Source organism: Rhopalosiphum maidis, chromosome 4 (genome assembly GCF_003676215.2).
Source record: "Rhopalosiphum maidis isolate BTI-1 chromosome 4, ASM367621v3, whole genome shotgun sequence".
NCBI lineage: Eukaryota > Metazoa > Arthropoda > Insecta > Hemiptera > Aphididae > Rhopalosiphum > Rhopalosiphum maidis.
In genome coordinates, this window is record NC_040880.1 from 40,971,778 (window position 1) to 40,995,552 (window position 23,775).

The 23,775-nt window shown below is 25.4% G+C and overlaps 1 protein-coding gene across 1 annotated transcript in view; it reads left to right on the top strand.

Annotated features, from left to right (window-relative positions):
- Positions 1 to 18,024, top strand: part of LOC113556587 — a 35,856-nt gene extending 17,832 nt beyond the window's left edge. Inside the window, exons 3-9 of the mRNA XM_026961630.1 lie at positions 9,848 to 9,952; positions 10,064 to 10,169; positions 10,275 to 10,408; positions 14,313 to 14,471; positions 14,596 to 14,727; positions 14,792 to 14,943; positions 16,891 to 18,024. Of these exons, the coding sequence (XP_026817431.1) occupies positions 9,848 to 9,952; positions 10,064 to 10,169; positions 10,275 to 10,408; positions 14,313 to 14,471; positions 14,596 to 14,727; positions 14,792 to 14,943; positions 16,891 to 17,016 (914 nt within the window). The 3' untranslated portion in view covers positions 17,017 to 18,024. The remainder of the gene's footprint in view (positions 1 to 9,847; positions 9,953 to 10,063; positions 10,170 to 10,274; positions 10,409 to 14,312; positions 14,472 to 14,595; positions 14,728 to 14,791; positions 14,944 to 16,890) is intronic.
- Positions 18,025 to 23,775: the final 5,751 nt, after the last annotated feature.

Sequence of the window (23,775 nt, forward strand, 5' to 3'; positions counted from 1 at the left end):
TTAAATCTTCAATTTTGAGAATAGTATCTGGTAGTCAACTGGATCTAGCTGTACTTTTTGAGGAACCAATCTGAAAATTCCTAATACTTAAGAAAAAAAAATGAGAAAAACTAAAATAAGGAAAAACAGACGTTTTTACTTAAAACCAAATTTTGACAAAATGATTTTGTTTATTTTGTTATTCAAAAATTAATAACTGTAGAAACTTTAATGTTTCGTCAAATAATTATACAAGTAGGTATTTTATTTTAATGTCATAAATTTCAAAACATTTTTTATATTTTTGTGGTATTTATAAACATTTGAAAATTTCAAAGTTTTTTCGATTTATGTATCACACGGCTCTTATTTAAAATAAAAAAATTGAAAATTAAAATTTTAAGATTAAAATTAAAATTAAAATATAAGCATATTTCAAGTTCAAATTTTTAAAATTTCATAAAAATTATGAAAATTTATATAAATTATTTTGTATTTAAGAATGCATAACATTTCATAACAATTTTAGTTTTTTTTACTGAAAGTAACAAAAATGTTTAAGATTAAGATTTTTTGTAAGTTGTTCAAATTTTGATAACATTGAGCATTTACACGTAAAATAACGATCTCTTCAAAAAATTTTTATTATTTTGTTGAAATTCAAAAAACATCAACCTTAAAGATTTAATACATTCCGCTATATGTATAACAACATATAACTTAAATTATCATTTATCATACTTTCTTTTTTATGCAACATATTAATAAATAATAACTTAACAGTTAAAACCATTTAGAATTTATGATTTAGATCTAAGGCTTGGTAATTGTATAAAATTCAATTTGTCAAAGATAATTGTATTTACATTTTTATTAACCAAAAATTTAATAATTCAATCAGGATAAATAATAAAACACACACTATTATAAATAAAGCTTTAAATAAAAACTAAAATGTTAATAACATTATAATAGTAAATAATTTATTATTATAGTAATTTAAAAGCAATAAATGAAAAGATAATGATTAATATATGATCTCTTTTAGTTTTTATGAAAATATCTGTGAAATATTATTTTTTTTTTCAGACTCAAGCGTTACATAAGTTAAAATGCATTCATGTAAAATTGTTTCTCGTGATTTTTAGAGAGGTTAATTTTAAAATAAAATCATCTATTAATATAATTATAGAAGATTATAATATTTTTGAGGGTTTGACAAATCTTTCTTATATTTTTATTATTTTATTATTGTTTGACTTTATAAAAATAAAATAAAAATGTTGCACATTTCAATTAATATATATTAATTGTTTTGAAACAGTATTTAAACAATTCGATGTGTCATACTCTCGAAAATATTATTGTCTATAATATTTGTAATGATTTATTTTACTCAAAGATTAATAAAAAATTTAAAAATGTAAAACTAAAATAATTTTGTGTAAATGCGTTTTGTCTATGTTACGCATGGGCCAGAGAGAGAAAACAAACGGTACGCAACATTTTCTTAATACTCCACTTGGATGCCTGTAGTAATGTAGTAGTCAGTAGGTATATATCTCAATTGAGTCACTAAATATTTATAGAGGGAGTAGGTCTATGATGTCTAAGAGACCTTTGCATATATCTTTATTTATTTGCCCTTTAAAATAATTAATAAGCTTTTAAAGGCTTACAATTCGTATTGTATTGTAAGCATGTAATTGGTACATTTGAAATATTGCTATATCATATTTTACTGCTAGAAATGATATTGCGTCTAGATAAACGCATCTGTTTATTTTAGAATACAAAAAATCAGTTTTACTTTGAATATTATTTTTAAATTATAATGTTCTAAATGCATACTAAAATGCTAAATTCTATATATTATTCTGCATTATATACTTTATTCTAACATTTATATTATATTATAGTAGGTATATGACTAAGGTCAGTTTCATTAAAATTTTAAATTGTGAAATATGTATATCAATTTTTGTCATAAGGTTATAGAAATAATAAGAGTATTAACTCTTACACCGGATTATATGAAAATTCATTAAGTATTTAATAAATCAATAGTGAGCTGTAATTGTGCCTTAAAAAAGATTTAAAGTCCATGATTGGCCCATTAAATTAATCAATATTTATGTAACTTAGAACTAAACAGTTAAAATAGTTAGTTAAATAACTTAATAATAATATAATACCTAATGACATATAGTAATAATTCTGAAATAGAAATATAATATAATTCTTAAAATACAGCGTAGTGCAAGATGATTAATGTAATATACGTTTTGAGTTTTTTACATTAATTTCTGCTGAACATTGAGTGACATATACTTGAACGAATGGAACGTATCCTTCAAATAATACGTAGAAACAATAAACAGCATTAAATAAATTGATGAATTCCTCGGGGACACTTTAGAGACACAAAATAACCTATTTAGTTTTAAACACAATAAAAGAGCTTCTTATATTATACATGATTAAGTCCACAATTCATAACGTAGTTTGTGGGGTAACGTAAAATATATTTTTACTAAATAACTGGTTAATATTTATTTAGTATGTAAAAATAAAATATTTTAATCGTATTTTAATGTATAATGTAACACAGATTACAAACTTCTTCGATGATTTGAACAGATCAAAAAACGGATATACATTTGAACATAATAATACATCACACGCATTCGATTGTTTTCTTACATTCTCTTAATTCTACTATGAATATTTAATAATATCTTATATTATACTGATTATATAGCCATATAGCCGCCATAATGGTTATATACCATTAAGATATAAGCAATATTTGTATGTATAAACTAGGTATTTACATGCATGTGCTTTCTCATATACATATACATTTATGTCTATGTACTTATTATAAACTTAAACCTCTTGCTAAACTCTATAATTTACATAATTATATGAATTCTTTATATACATAATAATTTAACTTTGAAAATATTTTTTTAAATGAGTCCTTTAATTTGGACGTTGGTTGTCTCATCATTTTAAACTTAATTTTAAAGTTTTTTTATTTTGAGTTTATGCAAACTAAATAATTCTTAGTAATTTAATAAAATATTTATATTTTGAATTAATTTTATTATTATTTTGACATTATCATAGTGAACATTATTTTGTTGTGTTGTTCAAACTATACAAATTATATGAGACGCTGTTCTTAGAGCCGTGTGTTATAATTTGGCACCTAAGGCAAAATTCAAAATATTGGCCCTCTCTCCATTAACTAACCTAACTTTTTGACGCCCTCCTTAAAATTTTAGCCTCTCCTATGACACGGCTCTGGCTCTTCTATAAAGTTTCGGAATTTAAATCATAATTATTTTATTTTAATAAAATGTATTCAATCAAACCATTATATTCATAAATATAATCAATTTTAATTTAAAAATAACAAAAGTTATACTAGGTAATATTTAATTTAATAAAATGTATACTAATTAATAAGTTAAGATAATATATAAATATTTAATATTCATAAAATGTGTATAAATATACACAATAACGTGTTAAATTATTTTAAATTTAGTTAAGTGAAGTTCGTAAAACTTTTCAAAAAAAATATTTGTGGAATTACACTTAGTTATTGTAAGTAAAACTTTTATTAAACTTAGTATTCAATTTTTAACTACATTTCTTCAAATTTTTCATTTCAAGCGTTCATAAAAAAAATCATTGATCTGTATTTAGTTTTTTTTTTTTTTAATCTGAATTTAAGCTACTTATAAAGTATGTTTTCAAACTTTTTAATCTAATGTAATTTTTTTTGTCGACACTTATCAATAAAAGTTTCAAAAATAATATATTTTAAATGTCTATTAATAGTTCAAAGATTGTCAAAATATTTTTTAAATTATAGAAATTGAGTGAATCGAAAAATTTATTCGTTTAGATTAGGTACACCAGAATATCAAAAAGAATTTTGTCGAAAATCAGACTTGCGTATAAATTTTTATTTATTATATTATTATTTCTCCCAACAGTCAACTATTAAGAAAAGTATTGAAAATTATTCACTTATGACCTTAAAGTAATAACTTGATTTATTTTAATACTAAAAGAGAAATAAGAGACTGAATCATTTTTACTGCTCTAAAAATAAGTAGCAGATACAACAAAATGAAAATTAAAAATATAACCCCATCGCTGTAAAATCAATACCTTCATCGGTGTGCTCGGAATCTAAAATATCAGAGGTAGGTACATTATAAAAAACTAATATAGCACTAACTAATTTCATATCAGATATTTATGTTAATTTAGACAATTAAATAATACTATACATTTATTTCTATCAATAATAATTAGCAATTTTCAATCAATAACTATGTACTATATGTAATTCCAATATGGTGGTGTAGAAATCTTTGACAGTAACAAAATAACTTTTTAACGGAACTTATGATGGGATCATATGCTTTTTGTTCTCTTTTATTTTCCGAGTTTTCAGTCAATTCAATTATTTAAGTTTCTTACTATCCGCAATATAGCGATTTTTTAATTAGGAGTTTAACATTTAAAACTTTAAAAACGATAAGATGTTAAAATATAGTCATCTAAAATACAAAGACGGATCGGATTACCTAGTTTTGTTATAATTGCGATGGTTTTAATGCAGTAAAAACTTTATAGTTGATTGCTGTTGCTATAATATATAATCTATATGCATATTTTATAGCTATATAAGAAATTACTCTGAAATTTTATACTTTAAAAAAGAACAAGATATTATCTAACCAATCTTAAAAAGTAATTATTTACTATAATATAACCATATTACTACACCACCCCTTTATCTTTCATTTTTATTTTATTTTTGAAAGGAAAAATTATACTTAAATTATATCACATAGTAAATATAATTTATGATAAAAAAAATTACATAAATATAAAATAAAAAAATTAATTTTATGGTTGACTATTATGTATGAATTTTAAGAGATCATATTTTTAATTTCCCTTGGGTCTAACACAATGATAAAAATAGTAGAATTATCTAGAATGAACTTGTTTTGAATAACAATTGTTATCAATAATAAATTGTGTGATTTATATTACATATTTATTAGTAATGTGAATAATAATTGTTAATTAAAAACTGTATTACCAAAATATCGAACCATACAGTAAAATTTAATTTATCTGTAAGTACTCTCTATAATTTATTATATTACTCTAGGGTCTGGATGATGCGACTATTAGAAAATTACTCATAAAAAAACTTTTTCAGTTACAAAAATGATCCAAAAATACTGTTTTTCATCATTGTCTATATTCCTTTTATAAATTCCAGCATATGCATTCATTGATCTGATAGTAAGTGGAAGAAAGTTTCCCGAAACAATAATAGTATATACATAAGAAAACGTTATTGTACTAAGAATCTCTGTTCGAACACATAATTTGATAAAATCGTGCTCACCAACCTAAAGGCAATATAGCATTTTGTTTTTGGAATTATATATATTCTTGGAATAGGAATTGACTATACCAACAATCATCAAAAGTTCCCGTTTTTCATTATTCGAAGAGTATACACGACTTTAATTAAAACTATAATAATTCTTGAAAGTATTGATTTTAAAACACATCTTGTAAATTATATTATCAATAATTTATGATACAACAAAAATTTGAAAAATTAAATTCTTAACTTAAGTTACGGGTGACCAAACCAATCAATCAATTACGTATTAAAACAATTCATAATAATTAGGATTATAATGTTCATAAATTTATAATCTTAAAAACTTCAATAAATTCATGTAACTATTTCCAAAAATTATCAAAGTATGCCTTTAAAACATTAAATCCGGCATTATAAAATGCGTTAAAAAATTGAATTATTTATTCAAAATATATGACACATTTTTTGTTGATTCGTGTAATAGAAAATGTTGTATAATCGCAAATTCTTGAACAATAACAATAACGCCTATCCATGGGTATTACTTATGATATTATGTAGGAGTGTGTGTGTAAAAGTATGACACGCTTGAGCGAATATGTATACGCTGTAAATCTAATATAATCATAATCATAATAATAAAAAAAATGTTCTTTGGAATCTAAAATTAAGTAAACATTTATAAAAAATACTATCCAATACTTATTATTAAGTTTAAATGAAAAAAGGGGGAAAGTAGATATAATCGCTCTCCTGTAAACTATAGATTTTGAGTATACTTCGTCATTGATTAAATCAGTATAATGTATATTGTGTTAAATTTGAATTTAATGATAATTCACTACACACGAAAAACGATTCTGAGCGATGATGGTCCGTTAGCCTATATTATTAAGTATATTTTATTAAATACATTTATTAATATTTTGCTATTTAAAGTCATTTATTTAATTTTTAATTACCTATATTAGTAATAATAAAGTAAGTTGATAATTTCTTTTTAGTATTATTAATATTTAACTATTATAATATGTATCTTCATATATATATTATAAAAACGTGAGGCGATTTCTTTGAACAACTATATCTGAAATTTAACTGGACCGATTTTCACGATTTTATTTCAAACGTAAGTACTCGATGAGCAGGTGAGCCATCTAATGAGAAAAGTCCGAAAATGTATCAATTAAATAGTTTTCGGAAATATTTAGTTTTCCGTGTAGCGATGCGTGTTGGTTGCCATGCTCACACACAATCTTTACAACCCCTACTACTCCCTATACACGTCTACTGCAGTACTGCTACGTCGTCAGCGGCGACGGCGGTGGGGACGTGCGTTATTGTCTGGCATATACATATAGATATAGGCGTGACGGTAATACCGGTATATCGATTTATGGTCGATATATCGTTATACTGCCTTTTTTAAAAAAACGATATACCGAAAATATCGAATTTACCGATAATTCCAAAACTACCGAAATATCGAAATTATCAAAATTAGTTATTTAATATTTTAATCTATTTTTAAATTGTACGAATTGTCCAGTGGGTAATATATGACATATTATATTTTATAATACAGATACGGATCAAAATAAATTTCCAACTTTGGCCTTACTTGGTAAAAAATCTTTATGCGTATAAGGTATTAGTGCCGGCCCTAAAGCACCGGGACCCGCACAATCGCGGGGCCCCACAGAACAAAAATTATACTATTACGAATATCACTTTATCTATAAATAAACATAATAATATTGTCCCCGTAGACAGTAATACAGAAATTGCGACCCGTGTTGTTTTTTGTCTATGTAGAATTATTAAAATAATTCTATCTAAATTTTAAAAACAAGACTAATAAGTAGTATTTTTTCACAGGCATTTATATTTACAAAAACAATACTTTGTAGTTCGTATACTTCTGTATCGTGTCAACTAGAGATCGGGATAAGTTTAGAAGTTATCCGTCAGGAAATTAAAAAAGGCAAAAAAAAACATAAAGGAAAAAAGTTTAAATAAACTGCGTCAATCTTTCAACAAATTTGTTACATTATCTTTAAATTCTACCCAATCGTTTTAAAATTCTCTGACAAAGAATAGTTAAAACAGTAAGAAACAATCTATCACAGCATTGTGAATTTGGCCCTTATCATCATCAAACATAGTATTGTCGATTCTTTGAGCTACGATGAGACAATTGATCTGTTTGCATCAAAAAAAGCACGGAAAAAATATTTAAATAATATTATATTATGTTATTTTTTTATTCTAAGTAAATGTATACTCATTGCATCATGATTATAATGTATGTTCAATATAATAAAATATTGTTTGTACATTGAACCTAAGTAAATTAAACCTACTTATTTTGTGTCTTATATAATATTAAAATGCTAATTGGATTTTATTATAGTTTATACATAAAAATTTAGGTTTCTAACATAAATTAAAGTGCTTAAAGTTTACAAAGTTATATAAAATTAAAGTAATTCCCTAGAAAATAAAAAATATAGATGTGTATATTGTATAATGTATATATAAATAATTAATAAATTAATATACATGGCCATATGGGGCCCTGAAAAATTCTGCACCGGACCCCCAAAACAATCGGGCCGGCACTGCAAAGTACTAGTGTTCCTAGCGAATGTGTGTTCAGATGTACGGGTAATATAATTACTGATCATAGATTATCTCTATCAACAGAACACGCTGAAGAACTCATATTTTTATCTATGAACTCTAAATTTGTTTCAAAATAATTAAATCATAATATCATATTAATGTTGTAATTAATAATATTCTCTTTAATAATAAATTAAATAATAACTATAATTAATTTTATTAATATTATTATTAATAATAATATAGGTACAGTACATAACCAGTATAACAAAAAAAAATTGAAAATACCGGAATATCGAAATTATCGAAATTACCGAAAATATCCAAATATCGAATATACCGGAATTACCGTACCAAAATACCGGTTAGATATTTTCGGTATATCGATTGATACCGGTATAAAATATCATACCGAAATATCAATGTAAAAAAAAAATATCGTCACCCCTTTATAAGCACGTACACGTCATCTTACCTCTATTGCTGCGTTATCGTATCAATTACTAGACGTCAATTTCCGATAAGAATAGCTTTTGCTATGACAATTAACAAAATACAGGGTAAAAAATTGGATAAAGTAGGGTTGTATTTACCCCAACCTGTATTTAGCTACTATTTATGATCAACTTTATGTTGCCATGTTCAAAGTTAAATCTCTTGAAAAATTAAAAATACAATACCAAACAATAAAAAAGATACAATGAATGTTCTATAATAATAATAAAGCAATTTGTTGGAATTTTTGCTTGTTTGTTTTGAGTGAAATACTTGCAATTTTCCCGTTTATCTTGCGTATATATATAAATGTTATTAAAATTTAAGAAATTAAATTACTTTCCATTTTTTGTTTTTCCTAAACATTAATGGTACATTATTATAACGATATATACATTTTTAATATTTATTTATCTACTTAATTTTTCAACTATCTTATATTTTACTTAACCTGGCAGCGACGGGTATAATTCAGCTAATAATATAGTTAAAAATTTCTATTTTTTTTTTTGCTTGATTATTTTAAAAATTATTGAGAATTTTAAGTTTTGAATATTTTTATCTCCCAGAAGAACCAACCAATTTACCTACTTATAAGTTCCGTCGATATTGATGATCAGCGCATATTTCCTATTAAAAAAGTCCTCAGGTACTAAAAGAAAAAATAAACACATTATTGTAATATCAATACGTTTCATTCGAAATCTAAAACGTGGCAGTAAGACTTTAAACAATATATAAATATATTATATATTATTATATACTTACTTTAAAATCAAAATATTAAAAAGGTCAAGATTTTATTTTATAAATGTTTTAATGATTTAAAAATTAAAATTTATTTTTACAACAACATATATTACAAATTCAAATTGTATGGGAATTTTTAATTTATTAAAATTTTAAATATTGCTGAATTTGTTTCAACTATATTTTAGTCTTCTATTCCAAAAACGATGAATGGTTTAGTATATATTATATAGTAATATAAAAAATATAGTTGTCCACATTCGACTACATTTGTCGTCACTGTTGTATATTATCCACTGTCCAATAGATTATTATTTTCAACAACTCAGAATGCCTTGAACTTGCTCTTTAAAATCTTTTAGTATAAATAAAATTAAGCAGAAAAATAAGTGAATGCGATGAGAAAAAAAAATATATGTTTTACAGATTTAAATGGATTATGTTAAGTTATCTCAGTGATGGAGAAACTTCGATTACCTAATAAAACATAATTCTAATATATTTTTAATTTTAATCTGTGTTCTTATAATATGTTAATAGGATATTATTTATTATATTTTATAGATGTTAAGTCTTATTGGGAAGACCCTTTGCCTACGTATGAAATGGCAAATGTACACTATGCACAACCAGGAGAATTGGTCAGACTGTATTGCGAGGGTTTCGTAGGTAAATATATCAAAGAGAGTTAATCTATTATGGTTTATAATAATTCTCTTAGGATATATATTATCATGACAAAAATATAATTAAATAAATTCTGAAATTCGATTGGTACAGGGAAAGTTGGTCTACCGGACGCCGTCAACACAATAACGTGGAAAAAAACCAGTGAAAAACAGACAATTATTTCAAACGATAAATACAGAATAGAAGAAGTGATTAGGTAATATATTATATTAGACAACATACTTAAAAACAAAATCAGCAAATTGAATGTTCACAGAAATTATTGCGTGTTTTTAATGTTTGTAAATTTTTTTTCTCGTAGGGAAAATGACCAAGTATTGGGAGCATTCCTATTCATAAACAAAATTCAAGAGAGTGACTATGGACAGTATATGTGTTCCATCAGCAATACTGATGACCAAATTGTGCAACAGTTTACTAACATCACAAAACCCGGTAAGTTTTATTTTTGCTGTCTGCTAATATTAACAAATTTATAGTCTTTAATATAATATATAGGCATATTCATAATTTTACATTACATCTTATATAGTTTTTATTATAATTAATAAATCTCAATCAGGTTATGGTTGTTTAATTTGGAATAAATATTTTTTTACTACAGACTTTTAAAGTAAAAACTAACAAATACATTTTATATATTTATCAACAATTTTGAAATTAATTTTTTACTTTTTTGTATTCAAATAAATATTTTCTGTCCTCTAGTCCAATTTATGATTTACACTGGATAAAGTTTAGGACTAATAAATGTTATACATAATATTATTTAATTATAACTGCAAAATGTATATGAAACATGATACATATGCAGTATGCTAATATGTAATAATATAACAGTTACATTATTGTATAGCCGTTGGCATATATAAACTATGATGATTTATTTCCGTTATCCTTAAACAATTTTTCCAAATCAACCATCAAATATACGATGAACAAAAATCATATTTTTGTTAAATTGTATTTGAAAAATATGGGATTCATACACATTATATTAATTATATGATACACATACCTATTAATTATTATGCTATGGGAATTAGAAATTTATAATTTTTTTTTTTACTTTTTACACCAATTTTTCGAAAAGTTATTGTCGTTTCAAAATGTAATACAAAGCTCTTTATAGGTTCTTCATTTATCAATTAAAAAATATCAACGATTTATAAACACAATATTAATTATAAGCGTTTAAAATTAAAATTTCGTAAGATCTCGACAATTTTTAAATTATTTTGTAGTTAGAAATTCACAAAAAATTGTTTATATATATCTATAATATACTAAAAATGATTACATTTGAAGTTCAAAATGTTATGATATTGGATATCAACGAATAATCATATATATGTATACTTAAAACATACACCAAATATTTATGTTATAATAATACAATCATCAAATTATTTTGATTATTTAAGCTAATTATTATAGGTATGAGAAATTTTCAATATTTTTTTATTTTATATAAAAATGATCACATTTGGTCAAACAGCTTAAAAAATTATTAAAAACCCCACAAAGTTTTTTTGTATGGGTTTGAAGAATTGTTTTTCGTATACAATGATATATCATTGAATTAAAATTAAACACGTCCATTGCATAGTGACTCACTCGACGCCTACAGGACAACAGACCAATACTCACTTGCTCATTTTTTTTATTTGAATATTTACATGTGATCCAAAATATTTGATTTGATATGATATTATATAGACTATAGGTAGTAATAAATATTGCTAAAAAAATATTTAATGCAGTTAAAAATTTATTTTGATGAATTACAAACGGAACAATTCAATATTACAAGTGCGTGTTAATAGTTATTCAACTAATTTACCGATTATACTTTACTATTTTACTCAGGTATATCAGTTATTTTGGTATAATTAAAGTCAAAATATAGTAGCTGCTAAATTATATATGTATGTTAAATGCGTTTATTTATAAAAAATAACTAAAAATTTGAGTTATACAAGCAAATTGATTTCTTGATGACACATTATTATTAAAATGTGTTCTTTATATTGTTTAAATATAAGTTATATTATAACTATAATATAATTTATATATATATTATGCATACAAAAATAATAAGTTATGATTCGTTTATTAAGTAAAAATAAACACTAAAACTTTTGGAACTATATACATCTAATGTCTTAACATAAAAAATATTTTTATGGAATTAAATATTTAATTATGCACTATTCCGTCAACATTGAAATGTAAATAAACTATAAAATATTAAATTAAAATCAATATATGATATATTATTATTATATAATTTACAATCTGTTACAGAACAGAATAGAACAATGAGTAAAAGTGATGTAATAGAATAATGGCTTGAAAGAAACACAGATTAAAGAAGCCTTTCAGTAAAGGCACTTTGACAGTTACTCATATACATAAATACATGAGTTTACAATAGTATTATATTATACAATTTAAGGTTTTTAGATTAGTAGGTCCCGACATCACCGCCTTTTTAATCTTTTCTTGGGGTTACCAGGTATATTTGCTGACGCAAGACCTTTGATTAAGAGATTGGTGTGGTTTTGAACATTTAAATAGAATCACCTGTAAAAAGTTCTAGCTACATCGAGGACGGGTGAGATGGCAAGATCATTGTGTAAGGACTGATTAGATACGTAAAAAGGTGCTTTTGTCAATATATGATATATTAATATAATTTTCTCATCGTCGTCGTTCATATATGCACGTTCCGAATTCAAATATTATATCATAATTAGCTTAGACTAACTTACTATTAACTACTATTAATTTGATTGCCAGCATATATATCACCGCAAATGTTCAGATTTTAATTTATTACTATATTATCTTCTAAATTAATAACGGCTTACCACTTTTAAAGCTTTAAATTTAAAATTATTTTTTTGTCATGAAGAAATTCAGTTTTAAATTATTGAATATGTATGAGTTTATTTTATTTAAATAAGCATATAAAAGATATAGATGGGATTTTAGTTCGTTTTTATAAAAAAAAAAAAAATAAATAATTTATGAGGAGACATAAAATATTTTAATTAATTTTCAAAATCCAAGTTGAATTAGGATACATTATTTGAATTATTTCATTCCGAACACTGAACTATCTGCAATTCTTTTACGTATTATGTTGTTTATAATAATTCATCTATATATTATAGAAACAAAGAGTATAATATAAAAATAAATAATAATTATTATAATTAATCATTATAACAATTTACTTTTTATAGTAATTTCTCTGAGAAATTCAACATTTCTAAAATAGTATACATAATATGATATAGTTAATGTTTTAAACTTATCTATTTTGATATTTAAAAACTTCAATATTCGTTTTAAACTAAAAATATTTACAAATTACTAAATTATTAATCAGTTAAAAATAACTATAGTGTTTTTTTTCTTGAATTAGTATGTACCATAATATCATTACCTCAATCAACTGTAAGAAAGAAATGTTCTTCTATAAATCGTATCAATGTATAGCAAACTGTGACTCTGTGGGGTAATATTTCATAATTTAATCATTTCATTTTCATAAAAAAAATATTTTCATGTTTCGATCGGTGATGACTGCAATAATCATGCGCACAGTGTAACATTTTCATCTTTATTTCCTTACAATTGACTTTTTATATGTTTAAATTTTATATCTATACATTGTAATACATAGTTGATAATATTAATTATTATATGCCAACCTACCCAACGTGGTTAGCATTTTCATTTTACAGTACTGATTTGGACAGGTTAAACGGTTAAACTGACCAAAATATTTGTATTTTATCCATATATTAACGTACCTATATCACTTATTTACGTTTTGTTATAATAAGCAACTTCATATGGGTGAAAATTGTTTTGACAACTTTACATTGCACGTAACTAATTATAATATATTAGTTTTACTAATTACTTTATGCTGTTACCGTTCTAATAATTAATAATGTAACTATACATATTTCCCTCTTGAACTGTACATTTAATATTTAAATAAGATATGTACTATTAATATTATTCAGATACATTTTTAAAAACTATAAAAAAAAACATAAATATATGCTATTTATCTTATAATTTATAAGTATAGATGTAAAAATATTTTATTATATGACTGTTACATAACATGGGAAAACGGTAACATTATAATATATATTTATAATTTATGTTACATAAGCAATATTTTTTTTCAAAAAATATATTGACTACGTCAATCTGATGATAGTTAATTTTAAATTTTAAATATTTAAACATTACATCATTTTATATATAGTTGGATCGATTGTCAATAATATATGTTTTGTTGTTTATTTTTCAGTGTTTAACTACGAACAATCCGATAAAAAAGTGCAAAGAGACCTTAAATTGATAATTTTTGTCATGATTGCGTTAATTTCGATCGTTTGGAAACGCTGGTGGTTCTACTTAACGTATCAAAAGCTGAAGAAAAAATTTGAAAGTGATAAATATGCGCTATGTAAGGTTTTTTCTTGACACTATATATGAGAACAATATAATATGTTTCATTACTTTTTTATTTATATTATTTAATTATTATTTACATGCTATTTACGTATGTGTTATATTTTATAATATTACAGCAGAGAAGACTATATATAATGTAATTGTATTTTACGACGAAGCGAACAAAGAAAATGCCCAATACTTAGTGGAAAATATGGAACATCGTGATAATTATATAACTAAGAAATATCACATCGATTTTGATGAAGGTAAATATTTGTGCGTTTATTTATTTACATATTATATTTTGTTTTAATTTACTTTGTTTTTTAGACTTAATAAAAACACAAACAGACTTAGTAAAAGGATTTGACTTTGCTGTTTATTTATTGTCTTCAGACGACAAAATTACATCGTCATTGATGAAAAAATCATCGCAAACATCTTTTGTTCAAAACAACGTCACTCCTAAGAAATTCATAATTGTAAGTAAATCATAATATAACAATAATTTTTAATCAATAAACGACAAAAAGTATTTTTTTTTTGCACTGTTTGTACTCTCTTTGGGTTAGCCAGGTTAGGTTAGGTTAGTTCAGATTAGTTAAAGTAATATTGCGTTGTATGCTTAAACTATTCAGTATATATCTATTTGATATATTATAAAATTAATTACTATCCCCAGCGTAACTATATTAATTATTGTATTATAATTTGACCCAAGACTATAAATCATTTTACAGTTTCTGTGACTATATAAAGATGGTAAGACGGAGCATTTACCCCTCCTGAGAAAATAATATGAACTTATAATTACATTAAAAATATTTTAGAAATTCCCCATCCCGCACATGGGTACGATTGATTATAAATATTAATCGTACAAAACTAATTTAATTATATATGCGAATTGACAATTTTTATTCTTAAAAATAACTCAATGTTGTAAATATAACAGTATTTCTGATCAATGGATTTCACTTGTAAATGTTAAGACTATATAGAGAAATTATTGAACGATAATAATTTCATTGAAGCACATTTGTGATTTTTTAAGCATACAATATTTTTTATTTCTTGGATTTCAGTTGTATACATTTAAGCTTTGTCGTGTAATAGATTAATATTAATTATGTATAAATATATCAAGTACAATTCTTTCTTACTTTATATCAAGACCTTTTGATCTAATTAAAAAATTTAATAAGTAGTTTCTGAGTTATCAAAATGCTTACACAACATTTAAGAGTCTCAAAAGTCCACTTTATAATATTGTTCTCCCTTATCTTCATTCTGAACAAAATGTAAAACCTTTTATTAATCACCATCAATATGAAAACTCATTTTAAAATTTCAAAAGCCAATAATCTATATTGCTGTAGCTTCATTTGAAACATAAGCAAAAACGTTTATGGATTACAGATAGTAGAATAGAATGTATATATATAATAATGTAAAAACACGATTTTTTTGTATCAAATTAAGACTTATGAAATTTCCGATAAAATCTATTATTATGGTAATACAACTCCAAAATATATGAGTAAATCTAATTTGCATACAATAATATACCTTATTGCATATTAAACTGTTAGACGGACCTGTTGAGCCATCACACCATATACCTTTTCAAAGTTAGGTGGTTAGGCCAGCCTGATCAAAAACTTTCTATTCCGAACCACTAGCTATTGAATAAACATAATTGTTTTCCATTTGCATTGTTAGGTAGCCTGACGAGCTTGAACTGTATACACCATACCATCCCCCCTCGAAATGTCAAGAAAATTAATAAATATGTTTTTAAAGAGTAAAACTAGTTTCTGTCAATTTCTTTTTATATAAGTATGAAAATGTACAACCTTAACTCCTCCTAAAAATATTTTTTTGTTTATGCGACTGCCGATTCGTATATATAATAAATACTCAATATTTTTCCTGATTTACTGTTTTAATATAAATATTATTACCATAATTCAATGTAATTTATCAATTTACATTAAGTATGTATTTATATTTATGAGTTATGTGTATTATAATACTAATAATAGGTACTACCTATTAATATTCATTACCTAACCTAACTTTAAAGTATTTCTAGGCTTCTAATATAATTAAGTATTTTTTTTTCTGAAACATGAATTGTACAAATTTAAAATTACAGATCATAGTAGACAGTAATCATCTGATTTTTATTGGGACTGATATCGAGTTTTATTTAGGTACTGTTAGGTAAAAATTAAAAGAAATAATAAATCAAACAATTTTGTCTTTTTTCATGTAGGTACTTCATGATCAAATGATAAAATATAGTCATCAATTAGAATAGAACCAATACTCCATACAAAAATTGGACAATTCTGTCTACTTATATCTGAATAGTTATTAAGTATAATATATACGTTATATTAATATTTTCATGTCATACGTTTCAGGACTGTAGCAATATGCCCGCGACGCCGACGAAATCGTGGTGTGACAGGGTCTTAGCGGATTTGAGAAGTGATGAGCACGCAAAGCGAAATAAAAATACCTCGAACAAATTGATGAGAGTCGTCTAAATAAAATCGTAACAACGTTCGGTAGCTGTCAATGTCATAATGTAATGATTATATTATATCGTTGAAACATAGTATTCCTATACACACCAAACATTATATAACCACGAGATGAGATTCCATTAACAAAAACAAAAATCTTTATTTATTATTGTTATATAATCTAATTTAAATATTATATAGGTGTATACCTAATAATATTATTGATTTCGTTATATTATGATTATATACATAATAATATATATTATTATTATTATTATTATTATTATTAAAATTTACTACCGACAAGTCCCGTTATATAATATTATAAATATGCTACTATACAATATCCATGCGTGTATACTCCGTAGTGTAAATACACGCGTTTAATAATTTTTGATATCCTATGGGCCATGGGCGCTACTTATTGTTGTACTTAATAATATCGTAGTTTTTGTGCGCGATTACACGTGATTATCCCATGACGAGTTCTACCGGCGGCGGCGTCGTCGTCGAACGGACAAATTTAATGTAGGGTCAGTTGTTGTTATTGCTGTTACGATGTGTACGGCTTATAACGGTGAGCTTATATAATATTTATTTAATATTGGTTTAAGTCGATCGGTCTGTATATGTATAGTTATATTATTTATGTAAACAGTATTAATTTGTGCCGTTGGGGAAATGATCAATCATCAATTCTTCTTCGCACAAACCTAACTTTTCAGTTTGCTGATCGCGTTATAATAATAATGTAATGTTATGTTTGTTTCCTCCGATTATTGCCATATTTCTCTCTCTCTCTCTCTCTCTCTTTCTCTCTTTCTCTATCTGTCTCTGTATCTCTCCTCTCTCTGTCCATTTTCATCCACATATGTGTATATATATTATATCTACATATTATATTCCTTAGGTACTCTCGATCTTTACGAATCAAAGTTTTATGGTTCGTTCTTTTTTGTTTAACCACCTAGGTTTAATTTTGGAGATAACATGTAATTTTAATGTAATAAAACGCCTATTATAAAATGATTAAATTATTATTTTTCATTCCATAATAACCCCCGTGTGTTTGTTTTACTTTTAATAAAATATTATTTTCTTTTGCTTCCTTTCCTATAACACTGTACATGGTCCGACACTTCTACATTTTTGTCCGGTGTAAGACTCTACTAGTATTTTTAATTCAAAGTAGGTATAATGATATCTTTATAAAACTTGTGTCTGTGTGTCATTAATGCAGCATGAAATATGAGACATTTTAGCGGCGCTACTCGTAATTGTTTTTGCTAAATAACACCGAAATATGATAATATTCAGCGAGCATCCGTCTGTAATCTGCGCAGTCATAATATTATAATTGCACGACCATCGTAGTTGATCAGTGTCCAGTGATAATATTATACAATTTATGTTGAATATGAACCAAAAGCCTGCGGTCTGTTTTCTGTGATCCGCTAGCATGACAATCAGGGACGGATTGGGCCATCAGGAAATCGGGAAATTCCCGATGGGCCGCGTGCTAATTAGTTGATGGGGCCGCTACGTACGCCAAATTCTACAGCTGTAGCCTATCGCAAACTAATAAGTAACATCAATAAGATATAGATGTTTTTTTCTTATTTTTTAACTTGTAATTTTTATGGTGCACTTGCCCCCTACAAAAATATGATTGCAAGTGGGCCGCTAAAAAGTTATTTTCCCGGGCCGGTCTAAAATTCCAATCCGTCCCTGATGACAATGCCTAAAAACGGAACTACAGTGTTGTGGATTATGGTCTGTCGTCGAAGCGCGCGCACAAAACTATTGCATTCCGCGAAAACGAAATTGTAACTGGCGATTTTAGGCGGGGCACGGGCCCGGAAGGAAGACGACGCGTCTGATTGATTTAGTGTCTCTAAATGAGTTTCATGTAGAGTTGAGTGTATTACAAATCGGCGTACCGTCTATAGTCAACAAATAAAAACTGCTGAAAACTAAGATTCTAATTGTATATATTAAATAAAATATCTATGGTAAACCGTGTGTTCAGTTTTAAAGGTAACAGGAAATATTTCGAACACATGACCTTTAATTTGATTCGGGTTTTTTTACAGGGTACAGGACATATAAATACATATGTTTTTGATAAATTTAAATTTTTAACTTTTTTTATCTGCGCATACGCAGTAAGTAAAATAAAAATTTCTTAAATAGGAACCACCATTTTTGACACTGGATTTGGGTTGCTCTATTTTTTTTTTTGGCAACTTTTGATCTTTACAGTGTTTTGATATCTTAAAAATTGTCATTTTTAAGATAGTCGAAAGTTTTAAATTAGGTAATTTATAATTATCGCATTTTTCAACGCTCTATCTTGATCACACATTTGTACATTTGTAGGTATAATTTATCGATAAATTCCAATGATATTTTTTTATAAATTTGATGTAATAATAAATACACCTTTTAGTTTTAATCAAAATAAATTATTATAATAATACCTATGATTACAAATCACCTAATTTAAAACTTTCGACTGTCTTAAAAATTACAATTTTGAAGATATCAAAAACTGTAACTTTTGTGTTTTGTATATCATGTCGAATACAAAATTAAGATTCAAATGAAACGAGATTTTAACAAACATCTTTCCAAATATTGTCTATTATAGTTAATGATCATTTAAACTTTTGCTGGTTTCCCAACTATAAAACTTAAATTTTATACGCTCAACTATTTTATACCAGTTAAATTTCGAACAATGCATTAAACATAACTACATAAGTCATTACTAAATTTCTTAAGATAATATTTTTAAATTATTCAATTCAACAATAAAAACGCAAAAAAATAATGATGAAAATAAATGTTTTAAAAACTAATAAAATATGTAATAACAAAAAAATTGTCTAAAAATCGAAAAACAGCAAAATGTTCAAAGTGAAAATTTTCTTTTTGAAATATCTGCTACCTTATAAATCTGGGCGTCGCCCGATTGCGGCCCGTACATAATAGGTAGGAAATACTATTTAAGTGATTATCAAAACTTAATAAATATTCGGATTGCGTTCGATACGTATTTTGATATTAATATAACTATCGATTATACACGATTCACACGATCACCAATACTCGCCACTCGGTGCTGCCATATATTTAGCTTCTATACAACGGATAAAATACACTTCCCAAGTATATCATTTTTGGAAATTTTGAAAGAACGCCAAACAGATGCTAAAATAAAAATGTCATCTATTTTTTGGACTCAATTAATTGTATTTTATATTGTAAACAAATTATTATTTTAATATTCGACTATTTATTTATTGATACATTAATTGTATTTCATATATAATTTCAAATACAAATACCTCCAAATGGCTCCAATACAGTATTTAAAAATTTAAAATATTTACTTTATTTTATCAATTATAAGCTATTTTGTGAACCAATGTATGCTTGGACGCAATCAGGATACTTATATTTTGGATAAAATACGACTACATAAATTCGGGCTGCAATTGGGCAACTCCGATAAATCTATCTATTTTGTTTCTTGGAATTCATTATTCTAGAGTACAAAAAATAAAATAAAATAAAATACATATTGTATTAATATTTGAGTTCTAATCATTAGTGTATGAAAAAATAATTTAAGATGAAACTTAATTCACCCAGTCCATTATCAATTTAATATGCACGCCGCACGGTTGATATTGCGATATCATCATATAGACATATAGTAAGTAGTAAGTACTATGATAGCAATTCTATTATATACTGTGTCCTTACTGTTATGATCTCAATAAACTAGCATAATATTAGTTAGCTGTAATGATTGCAGCTATCGCGTTTTACTATCATTGTGCAGTTGACTGTAAACCGGCTTGACAAGTGGTGGTAACTGGTGAGATCAGTGATTAGATCTATCGTGTTATTGTACTATATGCTGCTTAATAAGAAGAAAACAAAATCGTATAGAGTATACTTGTACTAATAATGTACTATTTACAACAATTCATAAGTATATTTCCTCTATGTACACTACTATAATACGCATAATATGTGAAATACTGAAATAGGTAAGTACCTATCTATATGTATAGGTATTAGTGTATTACCTATAAAATAAAATAACTATGTTTTTTGTGACTAAATGAACAACAATATTATATTATATTCCACGTGTGCGGAACCTATCTACCTATATAACAGTAAAACAAAAAACTAAGAGAAAAATGATAGTTACATTCTTTTAAAGCCATGATTTAGACCACTATACGTATTTGTTTGAAATTGTTTGATAGTTTCAAGATTGGTATTGACTTTTCTAATAAAGGACTTACATAAAAAAAAGCCATTGAGGGATATTACCTTTCTCCCTCTATTATATAAACCGCTGACCATCGGTCGACGTGGTTTAAAACAACAAATCGTTAAATATTAATAAATCACAACAGCTCTATATTTTATTTTACTTTTTTATTTGTTTAACAACACGCGGAATTGTATAATAACACAATTTATTTGCGTTAATGTTGTTATGCATGCAAAATTAACGATGACTATGTATTTAGATAATACCTATTCTCTGTCCAGCGAGAGAATGCACCGCAAATCGACCAAAATCAGTTTTTCTGCGCATTCCCAAATAATATCCAACCATAAGCGAACCTATTTTGATAGCATGATGGGGGGTTGCGAAAAATCGAAGAGTTTTCTCGCTAGACAGACGTAAGTACCTATGTATTGGACGATTGATCAACCAAAATTTTTTTGGATTATTACAATACGCACAGCTGTACAAGAATTAATTCAATAAAACGTTTAAATTGTTAATATTACCTTACTGAGAATTACACGAGTTAGTATTTTAATAATAATTAATACTTGAATGATACAATATTATGAATTATACGCAGTCGTGTAGTGTGTACCACTTGACGATAATTTTATACATATATATTTTCTATTATTTATTACTTGCTAATGCTATGGAACTAAAATATATTATAAAATCCATATAAAACAAAATAAAACCTATAATGATTGACGAGAGACCTGACTTAAATCTAAAGCGGATCAATTAAAATAATAAATACTTAAATAATTTTAAACTTCTATTTCAATTATATCGGCAGTAATCGCGCAGAGTATGTATGTTCTTGTTTTAATTCAATTAATTCTGTGTATTTTATTTTCAACGCAGTTTTTAAAATTATACATTATTTAGCAATCTATTTCAAACACATATAAACGCATACAATTTTTAATGAAATGTGTGTTGAATGATATTCATTTAAATATTTTTTATATTTTTATTTGTTTATTTTTTTAATACCTATACAATAAGTTGATCGCATGTATTATCATATTAAATTAACTAGAGTGAATAGCTAATAAATATTAATAAATAATCAACTTTTAAATAAAGTTAATAAATAATACAAGTGTCAATTGTAAACTTTGACACAAACGGTACGCAATTTAGGGGTTACTAAAATATTTATAATATTATTTGAAAATGTGGTATTATTCTATATATAGAATAATAGGTATACCTATTCGTTTTCATTTGAATTTTTTTTATTTTCATTATTTTTCATCGTATAGTTTTGTAATTACACACGTAATTTGTTGTTATTTGAGAAAATTCCTTAATAAATTATATTTGGTTTCCGGTGCTATCAAACTATTGCAATGACATTAATCATACCACATCATCTATTAATGCGGTGGATGACTTGGACTATCATCGTGTTGTGTGTTCGGGCACGCATCGTTTCCGCCAACAAAAAAAAATATTTGTTTCCACCAGATAAACGCATTATTGAAGTATATAGTATATTAATTTAGATTTAATATATCTAGGAAATGAAAGCTGACGGAAGCAGATATATTTTTTATTTTTTTGTTGACGGAAACGAATAGGTTCCGTATGGTGTTCTACACGCTGTAAGAGCCATTTATTGCCAGGTATAAATACAACGTGTTATAATAATATATGTGTGCACATAATTTTGAGTGGAATTCGGGTATAAGTTGTTCATTCAATATTTTTTAGACATGCCTCTGAAAAATGTCAAATTCACTACGCCACTATTACGGTTATACGGTTCGTGTCGTTCCTGATAAGTAATGACTGATGAATGATGATCGATAGATGTAGTATTAGCAAAACTTAAGTCCACAAGCTTCATCGTATTTTAAAATCAATCAAGAATTATTGAGAGAGAAAATCAATAAAAAAAACAACTGAATCAATGAATGCCAAGATCTAAGATTAATAATATGAAAATTGTAAAATTCAAGTATTTAACGCATGTTTGTTTTTCTGCAGTTATAAAAATATGTCAGTCACTTTGATTAACAAAAAATATCTTCGGGGATCTTAAAGCAAACACGCATATTATGAAAATAAAAGAAAACAAAATATTCCTTTTGAAACTTTTTATAAAAAAAATAATTAACTAGATAAATTATTTATTTTGTCCAATATTCAATCGTAAGCTTAACACTTTAAATAGGTAATTAATAATAATATAGTATGTTGTTTTATTATTTTAATACAATTTGAATTAATGCATCCTTCAAATTTTCTGGAATAATTAAACTAAAAAATTGTAAATATATTGGTATGGTTAGGCGAGGTTCACTCATCAAGAAACCGTGATGATACGAAAAGTCTACAAATATCACTGGTCTACCTTATATTACAGATAAGTAATAACTATAATAATAATACTACATATTATTAACATCGTAAAGTATTCAATAATGTGGGAGCAAATGTAGTGTATC